Here is an 18,657-nt window from a genome sequence, read left to right on the forward strand (position 1 = left end):
GGCGCACTTCTCATTTCCTCAAGTGGAACACAAATACATCTAAATGTGTTTTTACCAAAACGATGTAAAACTGTTCCTCTGATCATTTACATGGAGGCCGACTTTCCCTTTTTTATTGACACTTTTGACATTTTGGAAATGAGCTTGAAAGGGTCACAGAAGGGTCAGGAGACGGTGCTACTGCAGGTTTACAACGGCTTAAAACACAAGTTTTCCCATCACAATCAAGAAGTAATACACCGTTTTTAGAAAGTGCTGGAGCCACATGTTATTCATTTTTTGGAAGGGAATCCTCAGACCCACAGCCGGACTTTGGACATGCCTACTTTAATGCAATCTGTTGCAGTTGAAGAAAAGTGTCACAGATCTTAAACTCCGTTCATCTTTTGATCTGTTTTCAAAATGTTCCCACATAGAACTTTGAACATTCTTCATACTTCTGACCTGATTGTTTGTGGAATATCTTGCATTGTTGTTGTTTTTTTGGTTCTTGTTTGAAAAATAAAATAAACAAAATAAATACGGAGAAATGCCATTTTAATCTCGTATTTCTTAGTTGAGAAAAATGCCACAACAACGATCCCCGCCGCCGATCAGCGGCTGACCGCAGCTCCACCAGCGCGCTGCTGTTCCTCTCCTCTCCACACGGGGGCGCAGCGGGCGAGCCGCAAAAGCACCAGATGACCCCGGAAGTGAAAAGTTTGTTTTTTACCGGGACAGAGAACAAACCTGTCCGTGGAGCGGCTTCAGAGTTCTGCTGCAGAGCGGAACCGGACCGCGCCGTGCAGCATGAGGACCGTCCTGATGGTGGCGGAGAAGCCGTCTCTGGCGCAGTCCATCGCCAGAATCTTGTCCAAAGGTTGGTCCGGTTCGGAGGCGGGTTGGGGGTTGGGGGGGTCATCTTTAGTTTAGAAAAAGTATATTTTTGTGGGGTTTTTTTTGGTTTTGTTTTGTTTCATTTTTTATGAAAGAATCTTTCAGTAACAGGAACACTGTGAGGATCCAACAGGGCAGTGGCTATCATTCAGGAGGAGACAGTTGTCATGGAAACGGTGTTCGAACAAATCTGGAAAATCTTAGTTTCAAATCCCCGAGACAGTTTTCTTCATCTTTAAGATAGTTTTCTTAGGGCAGCAAGTCATCTGCCTCACCTAAGCATCTCCACTTCATCTTCCTCACTCTCACCTTCCTCCCTCATGTCCTCCTCCTCTCCATCCCACACATCTTCAAGTCCTCCACCTTCTCCACCTCTGCTCTCTGTGACATCGCCATTCCTCATGAGTTCCTCTCATCTACACAAAAACATAGAGATGCAGAGGATCACAAATGTTCTGTTTTTCTACGTTACAGTCTAAAAAGAGTCTGGGCAGATTGAACATTGAAACGTGAATCTATCAGTTCTCCTTCACTATAGTTACAAGCTTTAGTGTTTGTGCTCAGACCTTTGACCCTCGTTGTCTCCTGTTGGGTCTCATTATGTCTCCTGTCTGGTTTTTATGTGCATCATTGTTGTGAGGCATTGTTGTCGTGTCTCATTGTTGTCTTGTTATCTAGCCTCGTTGTTGTCTTTGTCATGTCTCATTTTCTTGTTGTCATGTCTCATTGTTGTCTCTTTCTTGTCTTAATGTTGTCTCATTGTTTTCTTGTTTTCGTTTTGTTGTCCTCTCATTGTTGTTTCATAGTCGTCTCATCATTGTCTCATTATTGCCTCGTTGTTGTCTAACTGTTGTCTCATTTTCTTATTGTTTCCTTTTTGTCATATTTCATTACTTTCTTGTCATGTCTCATAGTCGTCTCACTGTCATCCTGTTGTCTTGTTTTTGTCTCGTCGTCTTATTGTTGTCTCAAGGTCATTTTGTAAATATCTTGTTGTCCTCTTGTTGTCATCTCATTGTTGTCTTGCTATAGTCTCATTGTTGTCTCATTTTTGTCTTATTGTCGTTTCGTTGTGTTGTTTTTGTCTCATTATAGTCTTGTTATAGTCTCATTGTTGTCTCTTTGTTTTTTTTTTCATTTTTGTCTTATTGTCATCTTGTCTTGTTTTTGTCTTGTTGTCTTATTGTTGTCTCATTGTCATCTCGTTGTTGTCCTGTTTTCGTCTCGTTAAAGTCTCATTGTTGTCTCATTTTTGTCTTGTTGTCGTCTCATTGTTGTGTTGTTTTCTTGTTGTGACTGTCAGACCTTTGAATGTGGACCAGAACTATATTGTCTGCAGAAATCGGAATCTTTAGTTTCTTGTTGACGGTTGTTTTCAGACCCACAAAGGAGATCCAGAGTTAGTTCTTGAGAGAACCCTGTGGTTCTGCAGAGGAACTGCAGGCTCGTCTGTCCGGACGCTGACACTCACCTCCGCTTTCGCTCTCCCCAGGCAGCTGTACGAGCCGTAAAGGCCTGAACGGAGCGTGCTCAGTGCACGAGTACACCGGCACCTTCCAGGGCCAAAGCGTTCGCTTCAAGATGACCTCGGTGTGTGGACACGTCATGAGCCTGGACTTCATCGGTGGGTCCACTCAGAATCTCCACTTTTGGGGACGGTGGTCCTTGGCGGATGGGAATGTCCGCTCTGGGACGGTTCTCCTCATTTCTTCCTCCTCTTTCTGCAGGGAAATACAACAACTGGGACAAAGTGGACCCTGCAGAGCTCTTCAGCAAAGCTCCAACGGAGAAGAAGGAGGCCAACCCCAAACTCAGCATGGTCAAGTTCCTTCAGGTGGGTCAGCCAAGTGGGAGGGCAGTAGGGTTGGGCGATGTCCCTTAAATTGGCCGTTGACGATGTTTGCTGTCAACCATCGGGATGGACGATGACATCGTCGGGGGGGGGGGGGGGGGGGGGGGGTATTTTTACATTTTTCGTTCTTATATAACTGCTATTCGTTTTTTTGCTTTTTTCATTTTATTTCCCAACTAATGACTAATCCGCGATGATCCAGTATAAACTGAGGGAAGTGACTTTAACAAAAAAGTAACAAACAAAATAGAAAAGAAGTAGTCCGCTCCCGCACTTCCGGGGGAGTGCGGACTTACAGCTTTGTGTTTGATGGGAAGGGGGGGGGGGGGTACATGAGCGGTATGTGTGGGAGATTTAAGACTGCGATCCGTCCCGCAGCTCTAGGGGTACAAGCAACCGAACTCAGAACCGGGTCTAAGTGCGTGTCTGAGCACAGCTCGGATCGTCAGCAGAAACACAGCGGTTTGAGCTTCAAAGCAGAAATGTCGCTCAGTCCTTAGAAAACATTCAAAAAATCACGCGGATTTGTGTTTCCAGTCGTGTCCCGACTAAATAAAGTCTGATGTTATTCTTACATGTTTACGTGCAGCCAGCAAGCAGCACCACCCAAAGCTAATGTTGTTAGCCCGTGTTAGCATACTGCTAATCCTGGTTTCGTTCAGAAAAAGCACTGACCACACGGATTAAAATTAAAATGATGAGCGAACAGGTGTTTCATAATAACCGTAACATTATTAAAAGCAGGTTTAGAAGATCGTCTCGTATATTACCGAGCTGACATGTCAATGTATATAGCCGCTCGGCGCTGTTTAACAATGTTTTGTATTGAATTGTTACATACAATAAAGTTTGAAAAAAAAAAGCCGCTCGGCGGAGTTTATATCCTTCCGTTTTTCAAACCCTACTGCGCATGTGCGAATGATTTATTCCGACGGAAAGTGTGACCTTAGTGAACGTTTTTATATTCTGAAAACATTTTTCTGGGCCCATCTACACGGTTGGATTCTAATCTGACCATTGATCCCATCAAGATATTTTGTACATGTAACCGCGGCTTATGGTGTCGACACGCAACGTGGCGGGGGCGTGGCATCACGATGGTGGTCTCTCCATCGGGATGTCAGTCACCCATCACGATGGACGATGATATCGTCCATCGGCACAACCCTAGAGGGCAGTGGGAGGTGTCCAGCTGTGTCTGGCTGCAGGCTGTGGGTGTGTGCAGGTGGAGGCCAGAGGCTGCGACTTCGTGGTGCTGTGGCTGGACTGTGACAAAGAAGGAGAGAACATCTGTTTCGAGGTAACCCTGGAGCAGCAGCCATCATCTGCTGATTCCCATGGCCTTAAATCAGTTAAATCAACATCGGTTGCGTCCCACAGGTCCTGGACGCCGTCCAGCCCGTGATGAACAAAGGCGGAGTCAGGGAGCAGACGGTTTTCCGAGCCAAGTTCAGCTCCATCACGGACACGGACATCTGGAACGCCATGAACCGCCTTGGAGAGCCCAACAAGAACGAAGCTCTGTCTGTGGACGCTCGCCAGGAGCTGGACCTGCGCATCGGCTGCGCCTTCACCCGGTACGCCGCTGCGCCCTCCTCCACCCTAAATGGACTGAAGATGAATTTAAGAAAGGATGTTTGACTCAGGATGAGCAGATTTCCTGACATTTGTGATGCCCTGCAGGAATGGTCACAGACTCACAGCTAATATTACTCCCTTTATCAGAAGAGTCCGTATTTGTTAGGCAACAGCTGGAGCTGTGTGTCAGCAGCTCCTCCCGGTTCTGTCCATCCTCCCTGAGCATCACCTCCTCCTCCCGTTTTCTGTCTCCTCCTCAGCTTCCAGACCAAATACTTCCAGGGTAAGTACGGAAACCTGGACTCCTCCCTGATCTCCTTCGGGCCCTGTCAGACTCCAACTCTGGGCTTCTGCGTGGAGCGTCACGACAAGATCCAGTCCTTCAAACCGGAGACCTACTGGATCCTGCAGGCAAAGGTACCCGTCCTTTCAAAGAGGGAATCTTTATGGTGACGTAACGAAATTCAAAGTGCATTCTTTATAACAAACTATATAAAATACTCACAAACAATTCTAAAATAAATACTGACTAGACATATAAATTCAGAAAGACTAGAGTCTGCAGAGTTAATGTGGTTACACATTAATAAATAAATAGTTCTTAATTTGTGTTATTGTTTGTTCCTCTTTTGCTACCCTGAATGTGTTTTTATGTGTTTTATAAATAAAGTTTTAAATTGATGATTGAGTTTGTGCTTGGTTCTGACTGCTGTCCAGGATCACTGACTGTATAAGAGAACTGGACTGAGTGGCTCCTCCCCCCTGGCGTTCCAAACAGGCAAAATCCCGTAGACTTCTATAGAGAAATAAACAGCTGCTACTCAGTCGTTCTCTTGATCAGAAGAACCATTCTAGGTCTGATATCTGTTTTTTTTAACATCTTCTTGATAATCTTCATTTTTTTCATGATATTTTTTTCTGTAGTGCAAGTTATTCAATCTGACCAATCAGATGCCTGAATAAAAGCATGTGATCTGACGTCAGACATTTGAAGCATTTGATTGACGGATTCTCCTGAGCAGTGGTAGGGGTGCAGTCTTCCAGTGTAGACCGACTCGGACCAATCACTGCTTACTGACTATCTCTGGTCCCAACACGGCGACTTCATTTGCTTGGAGCCAGACGTGAGTCATTTCCTGTGGGTGACGTCACACTCAGCTGTTCAGTTCTCTCATATACAGTCAATGACCGGGACTGAGCAGCGTTCGATCCTCTGGAAGCGTCTGACTCCTCCCCCTGGAGCTGAATGGAAGTCAGTCTCAGTCTGCAATGAAACCCTCCAAACTGTTCTGGTCATCTTTTATCTTTAAAGCAAAGATTTTTATTTTTATTTTTTTAAAGCTGACATATTTTGATGATAAGTAAAACTGATGACTTTTTAAATAAAAATATGTATTTGCTGTTAAGTAAACCTGGAATCAGGTTTGAAATCATTTTTAGCTCTTACTGAAAAATGATCCTAATCTCGCTCAAATTCATATTATTATGTTTTAGCTGTGATTGATCTGGTATATTTTTATGTTGAGGAATCTTCCAAACATCCCAGTTTCTCTGAATTCAGATAGTTCTCGTGGCATTTGTTAATTCCAGTTGGAGCTGTGATTCTGCCTCCTGATAAGCGCACAGTTACAGTCTGAGGTCATGTTGGGTTTGGTTCAAGCTTCTGGTCTTGGTTGATGCAGAACTCTGCAGCCTGAATTCTCCCCAACCCAGCGGGACATTTGAGAAGGTCTTATGTCCAAACAGCAGCTCTGACCTGCTGGGTTCTGCTCAGGTGTTCAAGGGGAAGGACGGCCCGCTGACCCTGGACTGGAGCAGGGTGAGGGTGTTTGACCGGGAGGTGGGACAGATGTTCGTCAACCTGGCCAAGATGTCTAAAGAAGCCAAGGTAGGAAGATCATGAGCAGTGCTGGGTCTCTGTGACCCGGTACAACCCACCTGAGGCTCAACACACACTCCTAGACTCACAGCTACACAGTAGTGAGATGATGAAATGGTCTCTGATGATGGACCAAAACACACACAACCCAACTTTAGAAACACCAAACACTAGGAGTGATGCCGGGTTTTATTTTAGTGGACCCATAAGGACCCGGTTCAGAACTTGCTGATGGAGAACCTGGTTCTGAACCGGATGTCCTGTGTTTTGGATGCAGGTGGAGGCGGTGAGTCAGAAGGAGAAGACCAAGCAGAGACCTCAGGCCCTGAACACCGTGGAGATGCTCCGAGTGGCCAGCTCTGCTTTAGGTGATCCTCTCCTCATCCATTGATGACCACGAATAACAATAACTAGCATGACTAGCATGACTGCCATGACTCGTTCTTGGAGTCATGTGACTAGCATGACTTGTCCTATGACTCGTATGAACCTTGTGGTTCTGTCGCAGGAATGGGCCCCCAGCACACCATGCAGATTGCAGAGCGCCTGTACACCCAGGGCTACATCAGCTACCCCCGCACAGAGACCACCCAGTACCCCGAGAACTTTGACCTGAAGGGAACCCTGAGGCAGCAGGCCAACAGCCCCATGTGGGCCGAGGAGGTGAGCTGCAGTGGGGGTGGGGGCTCAAAAACTCCTGTGCTTTGACCTGTAAGCACCTCTTCTGAGGCTGCAGCTCAGTGACCCCCCCCCCCGCTATCGTTCATCAGGTTAAAGCCTTGCTGTCGGCTGGACTGAACCGACCCAGGAAAGGAAATGACGTCGGGGACCACCCCCCCATCACCCCCATGCGTGCAGCCTCAGAGGGAGAGCTGGGTGAGTCGGTGGGGACGGGGGAGGGATTTAAAACGAATCACTGATGCAAGAAAAGAAGACCCCCCCCCCCCCCCCCCCCCCAGGTTCTGAGAAAGCCTGTCACTTCTGACATCTTAGGAAAATGCAAGAATTTATCACAAGGTTCTAAAAAGAATTTCAAAATGCAAAAAGAAGAAAGAAGGACAAGAGAACTCATATTTTTGGCTGCCAGTTTATTAAAAATAACAATTTTAAAGAAAGAAACTGATCTAAAGTTAAGGACCACGTCCTTTAAAAGCCAGACTTTGCCCCAAAATCTACATTCAATGTTGTTTTCTCCAAAGTAATCGTGGTAGGATTGTTGAGCGGCATAAGGAACGCCTCTCACATCCTGCCGTCCCTGCTGAGGTTGGACGCTGTAAAACTGGAATTTAATTTCTTTTATAAAAGATCCTGATGGTTATGGAACAAAAAAGGTCAAAAAATGTTACTGGGAGGATCCAAAAGGCTGTTCGCCATGACACGGGACGGTTCTTGACCCAAATGAAGACGGTGCTGACTGTACCGATCAGACGGCGTCTGCGAGAGAAGGACTTCTAAAACAAAGGCCAAAGGCCACGCCTAGGCCACTTGACTAGGGAACGCCAAACATGGGATGTTTGAAAGTGGAAGAACGTCCTCTAACTCGGACGGTCCTGACCTCTGTCTGGCATGACATGAAATGTTTTCTATGCAGCACAGTGGAGGCGCCATCATGGTCTGGGTTTTTTTTTCCTGCGGGTCACAACACCCGCCTGACCGCGGCGGACCCCACTCTGCTGCATGTTTGAATCCAATTGGATGGACGTCCTTCATGAAGGACCTCTTAGCAGAAAGCCTTATGGAAACACATCAATGAGTTTTTTAGGTGATCATCAAGATGGGCGGAGCTACTCAGTACTGAGGTTTTTTTAATTCTATGGTCCAAAACCTTTGATCAGCGGATGAACAACCCATTTCTGTTAACCCTTGTGCTATCTGGTGGGGTCCAGATGACCCCACTCCCAAGGTGAATGTGGCACCTCCACACGCATGCATGTGTGCGTAGTCTTGGCGTGCCTTTGCTAATGCAAGCAGGTACATCCACACTTAGCTGGGGGGGCGCTAACACCCCGTAACTCATCAGACCCGCTCTGTCCTGCAGGCTCTCACTGCACACGGATTCATGCTTTTCCATTGCATGCTGCAGTTCATTTGAAGCTTCAAATCTGCGGTTCCGACCGCTAAAACTTGGATTTAAGGGATTGGTTCGGTTCTGGACAGGAGGACATCACAAAACCATCTGTTGTTTACAGTCCAAAGAACAGAAAACAACAGCAGAACAGAGCCGCCCGCTGTCTGGTTCAGGACTCCGCACATCTACCACGGCCTTGAGTTTCTCCGTTGTTGGGAGCAGATGGAGGTGCTGCACACAGAAAGATGTCCTCTGAGGTTTGCCCCGCCCACTTTGAGGCTGGATTTCAAAAATTCAACCTCGACCAAGAGTGAAACTTTACCAGAATAGAGAAAGAGCTTCACAGTTCCCCGCTTTGCTCAAAGAAACTTTGATATTTGACTGGGTTAGCAGGGAATCGAACCACTTCTATAATGAATCACAGCATAACTAAAAATCACAGCTCTGACCAGTGCGAAGGTTGCGAGCAGTGATCCTGAACTTGGGCAACAATATTGGGTCTTCAGGATCTCATCCGGATTGTCCTGTGCTGCTCTGCAGGAAGTGACGGCTGGCGGCTGTACGAGTACATCACGCGGCACTTCATCGCCACCGTCAGCCAGGACTGCAGGTACCTGCAGTCCACCATAGAGTTCAGCATCGGCACGGAGCGCTTCTCCTGTGGAGGGAAAACGCCCATTTCTCCAGGTGAGCTCAGAGGGAGCAGATCTTTGTGACAGAGCTCGGTTCTCTGCAGCTTCAGAAACGCAGAGAAGCTTCTTTTTTGTTTTTGAAAGATAAATTAATTTTTAAAAAAAGCACTACTTTTTTCATAATGTTAGTTTTTCTGTTGGTTGTATCTCCATAGCAACCATTCTATTTTTGGGTTGCTCAGGAATAACCGGCAGATCTACGTACTTTTAGAAAATTAAGCAAAAGTACATTTTTGCAGTTCTTAGGCAACAGACCGTTCTGGTTAACCACGCCCACATTCCTCATATGGTCATACTGTACGTCATATCCCTTCATTTAGTCACTGCGTATGTTTTGCTCATTTTCACGTATCAAATTTCCGTCTTTCGTGTATCATGCGTGATGTACTTGACGTGCTGCTTGCATTCCTCATACATCGATGTGCGCAGATGTCCGGTTTGGAGTTGTTCAGAATTTTTGGTCGGGTGAGAATTACGCCGTTTACGCATTTTTCTCATAGTTTCTACACAGTGATACCAGGGTCCGGGTGAATTCATGATTCTGATTGGCTGCTGGAAGCGGACATAAAGTGATAGTCCACAGAGATAACGCACCCCTAAAAAAAGAAGTTCTGGTCACATAGCTTTGATGTTCTGTATCACTGCGCCGGCTTCTTTAAAACAAACGTTTTCTTTATCATCTGGACATACATAAACAAGCGGTTAGAGGTGAACTTTCTCTCTGAACTGATGCTTTATTTAACCCATCGTGACCATCAGCATATATTTGGCTTTCCTTTGCTTCTGCAGTCGAGGTCCGTCGCCACTCAGCGGGCTAAGCGGCGCGTTGTCATGTTACCGTGACAACCACACCAAACAAGAATCTCCTGAAGGAGAAAACAGTTTGAAGCCAAGAAACCTGAAAAAGAAGAAATTCAGATTCTGGGGTTCCTCAGCGTTCACACAAACATGAGAGGAAACGCGATGGAAAACCCTCTGAGCATTTGAGCAGCTCTGGTTCTGTGGACTAAGTGGGCGTGGTCTTGGATCTGTGCTCTCCTTCAGGTTACACGGCCCTGATGCCCTGGCAGGGCGTCCCGCTAGAGGAGGCGCTGCCGACCTGCCAGCCCGGAGACGCCTTCACGGTGGACGAGCTCCGCCTGGTGGAGAGGCAGACCGGCCCCCCGGACTACTTGACGGAGGCCGAGCTCATCACGCTCATGGAGAAGCACGGCATCGGTACCGACACCCGCCTCGCTGAAACGGGCCGGGCCTCAGAGCTCTGCGGAGCAGAGTCGTGACGCCCGAGTTCTTCCCAGCGCACTCACATGGGCTGTCCTTGGTATTGCAGGGACGGACGCCAGCATCCCCGTCCACATCAACAACGTCTGCCAGAGGAACTACGTTACCGTGGAGACGGGGCGCAGGCTCAAGCCCACCAACCTGGGTGTCGTCCTCGTGCACGGATATTACAAAATCGGTGAGCGCACGTCTGAGCTGTGACCTCCGCGCCGCCGCTGCATCAGTGGCCATGGCAACCGGCACAGGCGTCCTTCAGCACAGCTCATCCGCACTCATGCACCCCCCCCCCCCCCCCCCCCCCCCCCCACAGACGCAGAGCTGGTGCTGCCCACCATCCGCTCCGCCGTGGAGAAGCAGCTCAGCCTCATCGCGCTAGGGAAGGCCAACTTCCAGCAGGTGCTGCAGCACACGCTGGACATCTTCAAGAGGAAGTTCCACTACTTTGTGGACTCCATCAGCAGTGAGTCCTGCGGAGGCCCCGCCCCCTTCTCCTCTTCCTCACTGATGGGGTGTTCTTCATTTCATTTTAGAGAAAATGTTCTCAGAATGCAAAAACAAAACCAATATTTTGAGTAAATTTCTTGAAGATGCAATTAGAAGCAGAAGAACCGGAGTGTTTGTTCTGATAGAACCATGTGGTGTACGTAGACTCATTCCGGACAGTCTGGTTCTGATCGTTTGGACTAACAGAGGACTGGACTGATGACGGGCTGTTGCTCCTGCAGGCATGGACGAGCTGATGGAGGTCTCCTTCTCCCCCATCGCTGCCACGGGGAAGCCCCTGTCCCGCTGCGGGAAGTGCCACCGCTTCATGAAGTACATCCAGGTGAGCCGCGAGCTGCACATGCTCATGTGTCCATAGGGGGGCGCTCACAGGTCACGTGACCCGTCCATCCGATCAGAACCCTGTCATCTCTGTGGGTCATGAAACAGAATTCTGGGATCAGGACTGTCCTCCTGGATTAGTTGAGCTGTGCCCTCGTTGTCCCTCCCTCTGCCCGCAGCAGATGTTTCAGAACCGGTCCGGTCTTTGGGTTTCTGTTAACTCTGACCCAGATCCCAGCTAACGTCTGAGCTCCTCCTGCAGGCAAAGCCCAGCCGGCTCCACTGCTCCCACTGCGACGAGACCTACAACGTTCCCCAAAACGGCGCCATCAAGCTGTACAAGGAGCTGCGCTGCCCTCTGGACGACTTTGAGCTGGTTCTGTGGACCTCAGGGGCGCGGGGGAAGAGCTACCCCCTGTGCCCCTACTGCTTCAGCAACCCGCCATTCAGAGACATGAAAAAAGGTAATCTGATTACCTTCTTTAGTTTGTGGTTCTTCATTTAAGGTTCTTCTTACCTGAAGGGCTTATATCATGCTTTTTTAAGCTATATCCATATATATGATCATATAGGACCTTTGGCACACTAAAGAACCATTTCTTTAAAAACGGCATATTCGTGGTTAAAAAAGCTCTAGGAACGCTTTGACAACAGATCAGACGATGATGAGAGGGACTTTAACAAACTCTAACTATTAAAGCTCAGAGTTTCATAGTTTTTTGTTCTTCATCCGTCCATCTCTTAGAGGTGGGTCCTCCTCCTCTTGACGGACACTCATGTACTTTTACCGCGTTGGAAAAGTCTTTTGTCAGAGGCAGAGCCAAAGGCTCAGCTCCCTCAGAAACCACAGGTTTCCATGGTAACGGGCCTTCAGCAGCAGCAGCCTGGCTGTTTTTACCGCGTATGCCGCTAAAGCACTTTCCACATGACCGTCTCACATTTACCTCTTGTTCTCACGGAGGGAGGGGGCTCGGTTTCCGTGACGATAGATGGGTTGTTGGTGGTAGGAGGTGTGCGTACCAGACGTTTCTGCACCGTGTTCTGAGCTCAGCAGAGCGTCGGGTCACCCAGCCTTCGGACCTGTGGACTGATGTGTGTGTGGGGGGGTCTTCCTTTGTTCTTTTAGGTATGGGCTGCAACGAGTGCACCCACCCGTCCTGCCAGCACTCCCTGAGCGCTCTGGGCATCGGTCAGTGTGTGGAGTGTGAGTCCGGAGTTCTGGTTCTGGACCCCACCTCTGGACCAAAGTGGAGGATGGCCTGCAACAGGTGCAACGTGCTCGTGCACCTCTTCGAGCACGCTCACAAGGTGCAGGTGAGGACGGTCTTCCTTAACCGTGTTGCTCATGAGCACACCGGGCAACACATTTGGACCCATGAACGATGGTTCTGAAACACGTGCAGAAGGCAGCGGCTCCTGAACCAGACTGACTGAAGGACGGGCTCAAAGGCAAAGGGGGACTGGAGGCTAAAAAAAAAAAGAAACCTTACGTCCACGTCAGCCTCGTACGGGCCGGTCCGTGACGTTAAACCGGTCTAGGATCTAGATGACTGCAGAACCACATGATGCTGCTCAGAACTCCAGATTCTGAACCTCTTTTTTTTCTTTAAAGGAGTGGATTCTGTAAGATTAAAGCTTTTTAAACTTTCCCTCTCCATTCCTACCGGCTCATATTGATTTAAAAGTACCGGTACACGATTCTGCTGCAGCGACCCGCTCCGATCGTCTCTTGATCTGTTTTTAAACGTTCCAGGTGTTTTTTTGTTTACGATGATGCAGTTTTTAGCTAAAATCTAAATACCTGTGTCGTTTGCTAGGACCTAGTTTCTGCTGAGCAGCAGTAGTTCATTGGAAAGGTCCCGCCCCCCCTCCCTTCCCCTCCCTGTTGTTGAGAGCTTAGAGTAGGAAGCCGATTGCAGTTTGTACACAAAAACTACGAGCTTTATAAAACTGCGTTTTTTTTTGTCTGCTCCTGATACACAGCGATTTAAACAAAAGAAAAATGTAAAAAAAAAAAGCAGTTTTCACTTTAATTGTCTTAATTATGTCGTCCATCATCAGAAAAAAGCCACAGGAACGTGTTAAAAACACTAATTTCATTCTTTTCACTCTTTTTATTCTTTTTTTTCCCATGTTGCTTCGATATTTATTTTGTGCAAATTAAAGGGCCTATATCATGCAATGACGATATCAAAATGCACTTTTGAGTTAGTTCCTCACTAAAAACAATCCTAAAGCGGTAATTTGATCCATTGATGCATTTCTAAAAACCTGCTCTCTGAGCGATGATCAGTTCCTCACATTGTGACGTCACGAAGTGAAGAACCGCCCCTTTCAGGAAGAGTCTGAGCTGCCAGCTCCGTCCCCAGGCTAACACACACGCCGACTTTCTCAGTGGAGCTAGTGCTGATCGACTAAACGCTTTTTATGTTTTAGAAAAAAAATACGCACTTCCATCTTTGCAAAAGTTCAGATGTTTGTTTGTTTTTGTGGTAGAAACGCTGCTGAGGCATGAAGAGAAAGGCGGAGCCTCAGAGGTCGAGTCGTCTTACTTCTGGGTTGGAAAATAGCTGCGAAAATAACAAATATTTCATTAAATAGGTATTCTTTTGTGTGTCAAAGGTTATGATACATGTTCATATTATCCTCTGAATAAAAGCGATATAGACCCTTTAAGCCCAGGACACTTCCCTGCTCTCTTCTTCTGCCAGCCCCAGCTGCGACACTCTGGGGGCCCCTCACCCCGTCTGCCATCCCTCATTTTCACCGACCTTCTCTTCTTCATGGCTAACATTCTTGCAGAGATGTGAAAATGTGGACCCTGAGGTTCTGATCCGGTTACCCTCACAGGTCTCTCAGGACAGCTGTGAGGTCTGCGACGCCTCGCTGGTCATGGTGGACTTCAACAAGGCCCGCACCCCCCTGCCGGAGGGGGACACGCAGCACACCGGCTGCGTCTTCTGCGACCCGCTCTTCCAGGACGCGGTGGAGCTCAAACACGCCTCCATGAGGCGCACGGCGCACCGAGGCGGGGGCGCCAGGCGAGGGGGCCGGGGGCGCGGACGCGGCCGGCGACCAAACCCTAAGAAGCCCAAAGACAAAATGGCTGCCCTGGCAGCATACTTTGTATGAGGGGGGGGGCGGAGTCCAGCAAGACCAGAGGGACAGTGCATGATGGGACAGTAGGGGGGGGGGGGGGGGGGTAACCGCTGCTTACAGCTCAACCTGATGTTGTGAAGGAGAATAAAAACTTAAAAACATCTGTTTCTGTGTTTGTTTAGCCCAGAGCAGCAGAGTTTCTCCCTCCTTTGATTTAACCAATAAAACACAAAATCAGACAAAAAGATGAACACAACAGCGCAGACACACGTATTTAAAACCCTAATAAAGTCTTATAAGTCTGTCTGTTCCCTGAAGGCACCAGGAGGATGAGGAGGAGCTTCTTGCTGCATTTTGGCCCTTAACCTAAAAACCTAACACCTGTATTCCTGGAGCCGCACACACACACACACAACACACACACACACACACAAGACACTGCAGCGGTTTCTGAACAGAAAACCGCACTATTCTATGGAAAATCTGCAAAGCAACGTCACTTTATACAATTGAAACATTTAGCAGCACATAAACACTTTTGTCACCTTAACACTGTTATATTATATTGGCATTTGTTGAAATGTCTTTTCATTCTAACATGAATCCTTTTATAGACTTCCTGCTCTTAGGCCTGAACAGTCATGCAGAATATTTCACTCGACTGTATTGTGGAGGTGACAAAAAATGGAATTTGGGCATCAGGTAAACAATAAAACAAGATCATGGAGGTCCAGACTTCTGCTAGTTTACTGTTTAATCCCCTTTTAAACACGGCTGTGGGGGTTCCTCCAGAATATTCTTTATTGGGGAGGGGAGGCATATAGGTCCACTAAAACATGAAACTGATTGGTGCAGCTGTGTGATGCTAAGCCCAAACTTTAAGAATCACCTCTCCAGTTCTAAGAAACAGTAGGAACCCTTGAACACAACCTGGTTTAGATCAGCGGTTTCAACACTTTTTTCTGAATCAAACTAATACAAAATTTATTTCCACTAAATTTTTCATTATAATTTTGAGTCATTTGATGGAGTTACATTTTGAAAATGAAAAAGCATTTCTGTTAATCCATTTTAACTGTCAAATTAGACATTTCTAAATTAAGTTTGCTACACATTTACCAGAGAACTTTTTGAAAATGAAATGTCAGATACCATTTTGATTTTAATTAAGTGACAGAATAAGCGGTGTTGAAGAAGAAAATGAAAAAGCATTTTGTTGGATTGCAGCTTCATTTTGAAAATGAAAAAGCATTTCTGCTTTTGACTTTTATTTTTAATTATGCCACAGAATCGCTTCCATACAGTAAAGTCAAATGTAATGACTGGTGGACAAATAGGACCAGACTGCCCCCTATAGGTGGAGGTTAGAGTTGTATCGACATAAGATGACCTCTGATTTACATGCTTGAAAGTATTTTAGTAATCATTTATTAATGTTAAAATGTCACACACACACATACATAGGAAAACAAAATGTAATTATATATATATACATAATTAAGATTTATTTATTTTTCATAGAATATGAAGATGACACAATTGTTTTCCACTCATAGTTAGTCGTTCGGTGAAGCCATTTACTATCAAAAAGTTCTCTTTAGTCTTTGTAAATCATAAACTACCCAAATGCCCCTATTCAAAAGTTTACATAACCCAATGACTTTGTTCTGAAAACATCCACACACAATCTGATCCAAAAGGGTTTGAATGGCAGCAACAGGTAACAATCCTCACCTGTGACTCGTTTACCTGTATGCATGTGTGCACAAAAGGTCGTGGAGTTTCAGTGCTGCACTGATATTTCTGGATCCTGAGTCGTGAGGAAAACTTAGAGCTGTCAAAGGATCTACGGGAAAAGGTAACCGAACTGAACAAAACAGGACAGGGATATAAGAGGATATCCAAGAAACTGAGAATGCCGGAATAATACCAGATCAAAGACCATCGCCATAATCTATTCTAGATGTAATAAAAGTCTGTTTTGATATTTCAGAACTGGTTCTGGACAGAATGGTCTCAATATGAGGCCATTCTGATAAAAGCTCCATGGGAGGCTCATCCGTTCATCTGGTTTTTTTGCATCATAAACCAGAAGAGGTCTGTCCAAACCTGGTTGTCACATGTTTGGAGCAGGAAACCGCTGGCGTGGAACAACAGCGTTCACTGCTGCTTCCACAGCTCAGACTGATGAGGATCAAGGCTCCGTCTTCCGTTTGGAGCTTCCAAAATCCGATCTTCCAGTTCCACATGAAGGTTTCTGACCAGCAGGTTCTGCACGAGTGAACGTCAGTCCTCAACAAACCAAAGCAGCAGTTTCTACAAACCTGGAGCTTTTTCTGATCAGACCCCCCCCCCCCCCCCCCCATTAATCCACTGTCCCCCCCATCCCAATCCAACAGAAAAACACACATTTTAGTCAGATTTTATTCCAGCAAACAGAAATTCTTCCAGCATCAAACTCTGACTGGAGTGTCTGTCCTGCAGCAGATGAAGTCTGTATTTGGTGAACGTCACTGTTCTGCAGCAGGTTGATCAATTTATCCAAACGATCATGGAGAAGTGACCAGAAGTCTCAGGTTCTAGTCTGATTTTCACGTAAAGATATTCAATGTTAGGACTTTTTCCCCGTTTATTTATTTGCATTTTCTAGGTTTTAAATTCATTCAATGGTTCTGAAATGTAGAATGCATTTGAGTTTTTATTTTAGGTTCATATCATACAAAAAATAATAATTAATTTTTATCTAAAATGTAATAAATAGTCAATGGGGTAAAAAGTACATCTGCTAACAGGAGGGTTTGCCTTCGAAAAACAAAGCATTTTTAAAGAAAAACATTTTTAAAAGACTTTGCTTTTCGATCAGCTGTTTTCCTTTAACTGGTCACAAGAGGAAAGAAATTACTTTACAAACAGAACCGATGTTTAAAAAACACTAATTAAAAAACAAAACTTTACAAAACCCAGATTTAATAGTATTTTTATTATATATATATTATATATATATATATATATATATATATATATATATATATATATATATATATATATATATATATATATATATATATATTATAAATCTAATAACTCCATTCAGTTCATTCATAATTTTGAAACATTTTCTGTTTTGGACCTTATTCTCAATTTGTTTTCTTCTTTTCTTTTCTTTTTTTAAATGTAATCTTTTTTATTAAGAACTTTCAGATTGTCATGGAAATGAGCAATAGTTCCTGATCAATTTATTCCTCACAGAAAGTAAAAGTAAGAACTTAATCCAAACTAATATTGCAATCATCTAATAAAACCTTTAATTAAATGAATCCCTGTAGTTTTTATTTTTTTACATTTGACTATAATTTATAAAGTTATTTCTATTTGTTTCTTTTTTGTCTTGTTTAATTTCCAGTGAGGCAGACATCACCAATTAATTTGTTTTTAATGTTTTAATTTTTGTTCATTCGTTGTTCTACTTGTTTTATGGTTTGATTTGTACCCACACATAAAAGCAAAAACACAAACTAAATAAAATAAAACTTAAACACAAAACGACTTTAAACAAATAAAACCAAACTTGGCAAATTTCACTTTGACAGAAAAGTTAAATAGCTTTTAGAAGACGAAGAGTCAAGATACAATTTTAATAAAATGTAGAGAAATCACTAAACTATACGAGAAACGTAATTTAAAGGTTTTTTTTAATTGGGGACATTTATTTTGAAAATAAAAATTAAGATAAATATCAACTAAACTCAGTAGTTTAAGTTTCACTTTTTGTGGTTTGATTTTTTAAAAATGAGGAGGAGCACAAGTGTCTTCCATAGGGATAGTAGCTTTGCATTATTATATATTTTAAATACATTAAATTAAATTTCGTTCTCTTCATGCGTCTCCATCCTGTTCATGGCACGCGCGTGCCCCTCCGCCGTGAGCACGCACGTGACAGAAGCTCCTGAGCTCCAGAACTGGAGCCAGAACCAGAACAATCTCCAGGTGGTCCGGACTGAAACCTGCCGAAAGCTGGTTTGCATCACGTTGTCTGGTTGGGGCTGCCCAAGTGCGAGCGCGCACCTCCCGCACGCACGTGTCCGGCTGAGCTCACGCATTGGTTCCAAGGTCAGAGAGCCACGCGCACGTGAGCTCTTAAAACTGCTTCAAATTTAGAGAATTAAGCAGAGAGCTCAGAACCAGAACAGGGCCTACAACCCATCTGGTGAGTCACGTGCGCGGATCCGCGTGCATCATTCCCACAGAGGAACTCCTTTCATCTGAGCTTCGCCTCCATATACGGGCATGGAGCTTCCTGGGGGCCCCACACTGGGAGCAAGCTGGAGAGCAGGCAGAACCAACATGAGCGCGCGTGCCTTACATAGCATCTGCAGGACGTCACCCCCACCCCCACCCCCAAAAAAGAGTGAAGCGCGCGTGCTACTAACTCCCTGAAGAACTCAGGCGAAAACACGACCGTTTCTGGATTTCCCGCTTCACTCGTGACCCGCTCGGTCCAGATTCT

At 45.6% G+C, this 18,657-nt stretch overlaps 1 protein-coding gene across 1 annotated transcript; it reads left to right on the plus strand.

Annotated features, from left to right (window-relative positions):
* Window positions 1–687: 687 nt before the first annotated feature.
* Window positions 688–14,229, plus strand: top3b (DNA topoisomerase III beta). The gene is made up of 18 exons (XM_023958827.1): window positions 688–859; window positions 2,369–2,500; window positions 2,604–2,710; window positions 3,954–4,028; window positions 4,109–4,305; window positions 4,567–4,723; window positions 6,081–6,194; window positions 6,463–6,553; window positions 6,694–6,848; window positions 6,956–7,061; window positions 8,794–8,940; window positions 9,990–10,163; window positions 10,276–10,404; window positions 10,537–10,686; window positions 10,952–11,052; window positions 11,314–11,515; window positions 12,178–12,365; window positions 13,902–14,229. The coding sequence occupies exons 1-18, from the start codon at window positions 790–792 to the stop codon at window positions 14,181–14,183; spliced, it is 2,577 nt and encodes an 858-aa protein (XP_023814595.1). The 5' UTR covers window positions 688–789; the 3' UTR covers window positions 14,184–14,229.
* The last annotated feature ends 4,428 nt before the right edge of the window (window positions 14,230–18,657 follow it).

The sequence above is a fragment of the Oryzias latipes genome, chromosome 9 (genome assembly GCF_002234675.1).
Source record: "Oryzias latipes chromosome 9, ASM223467v1".
Classification (NCBI taxonomy): Eukaryota; Metazoa; Chordata; class Actinopteri; order Beloniformes; family Adrianichthyidae; genus Oryzias; species Oryzias latipes.

What these genes read in the sequence shown, in the direction of transcription:
- top3b (XM_023958827.1), top strand. Translation starts at nt 790, where the DNA reads ATGAGGACCGTCCTGATGGTGGCGGAGAAGCCGTCTCTGGCGCAGTCC. An exon ending in AGTGGCCAGCTCTGCTTTAG is followed by an intron (nt 6,554 to 6,693) that starts GTGATCCTCTCC and finishes GTTCTGTCGCAG; the next exon opens with GAATGGGCCCCCAGCACACC. An exon ending in GCACGGATATTACAAAATCG is followed by an intron (nt 10,405 to 10,536) that starts GTGAGCGCACGT and finishes CCCCCCCCACAG; the next exon opens with ACGCAGAGCTGGTGCTGCCC.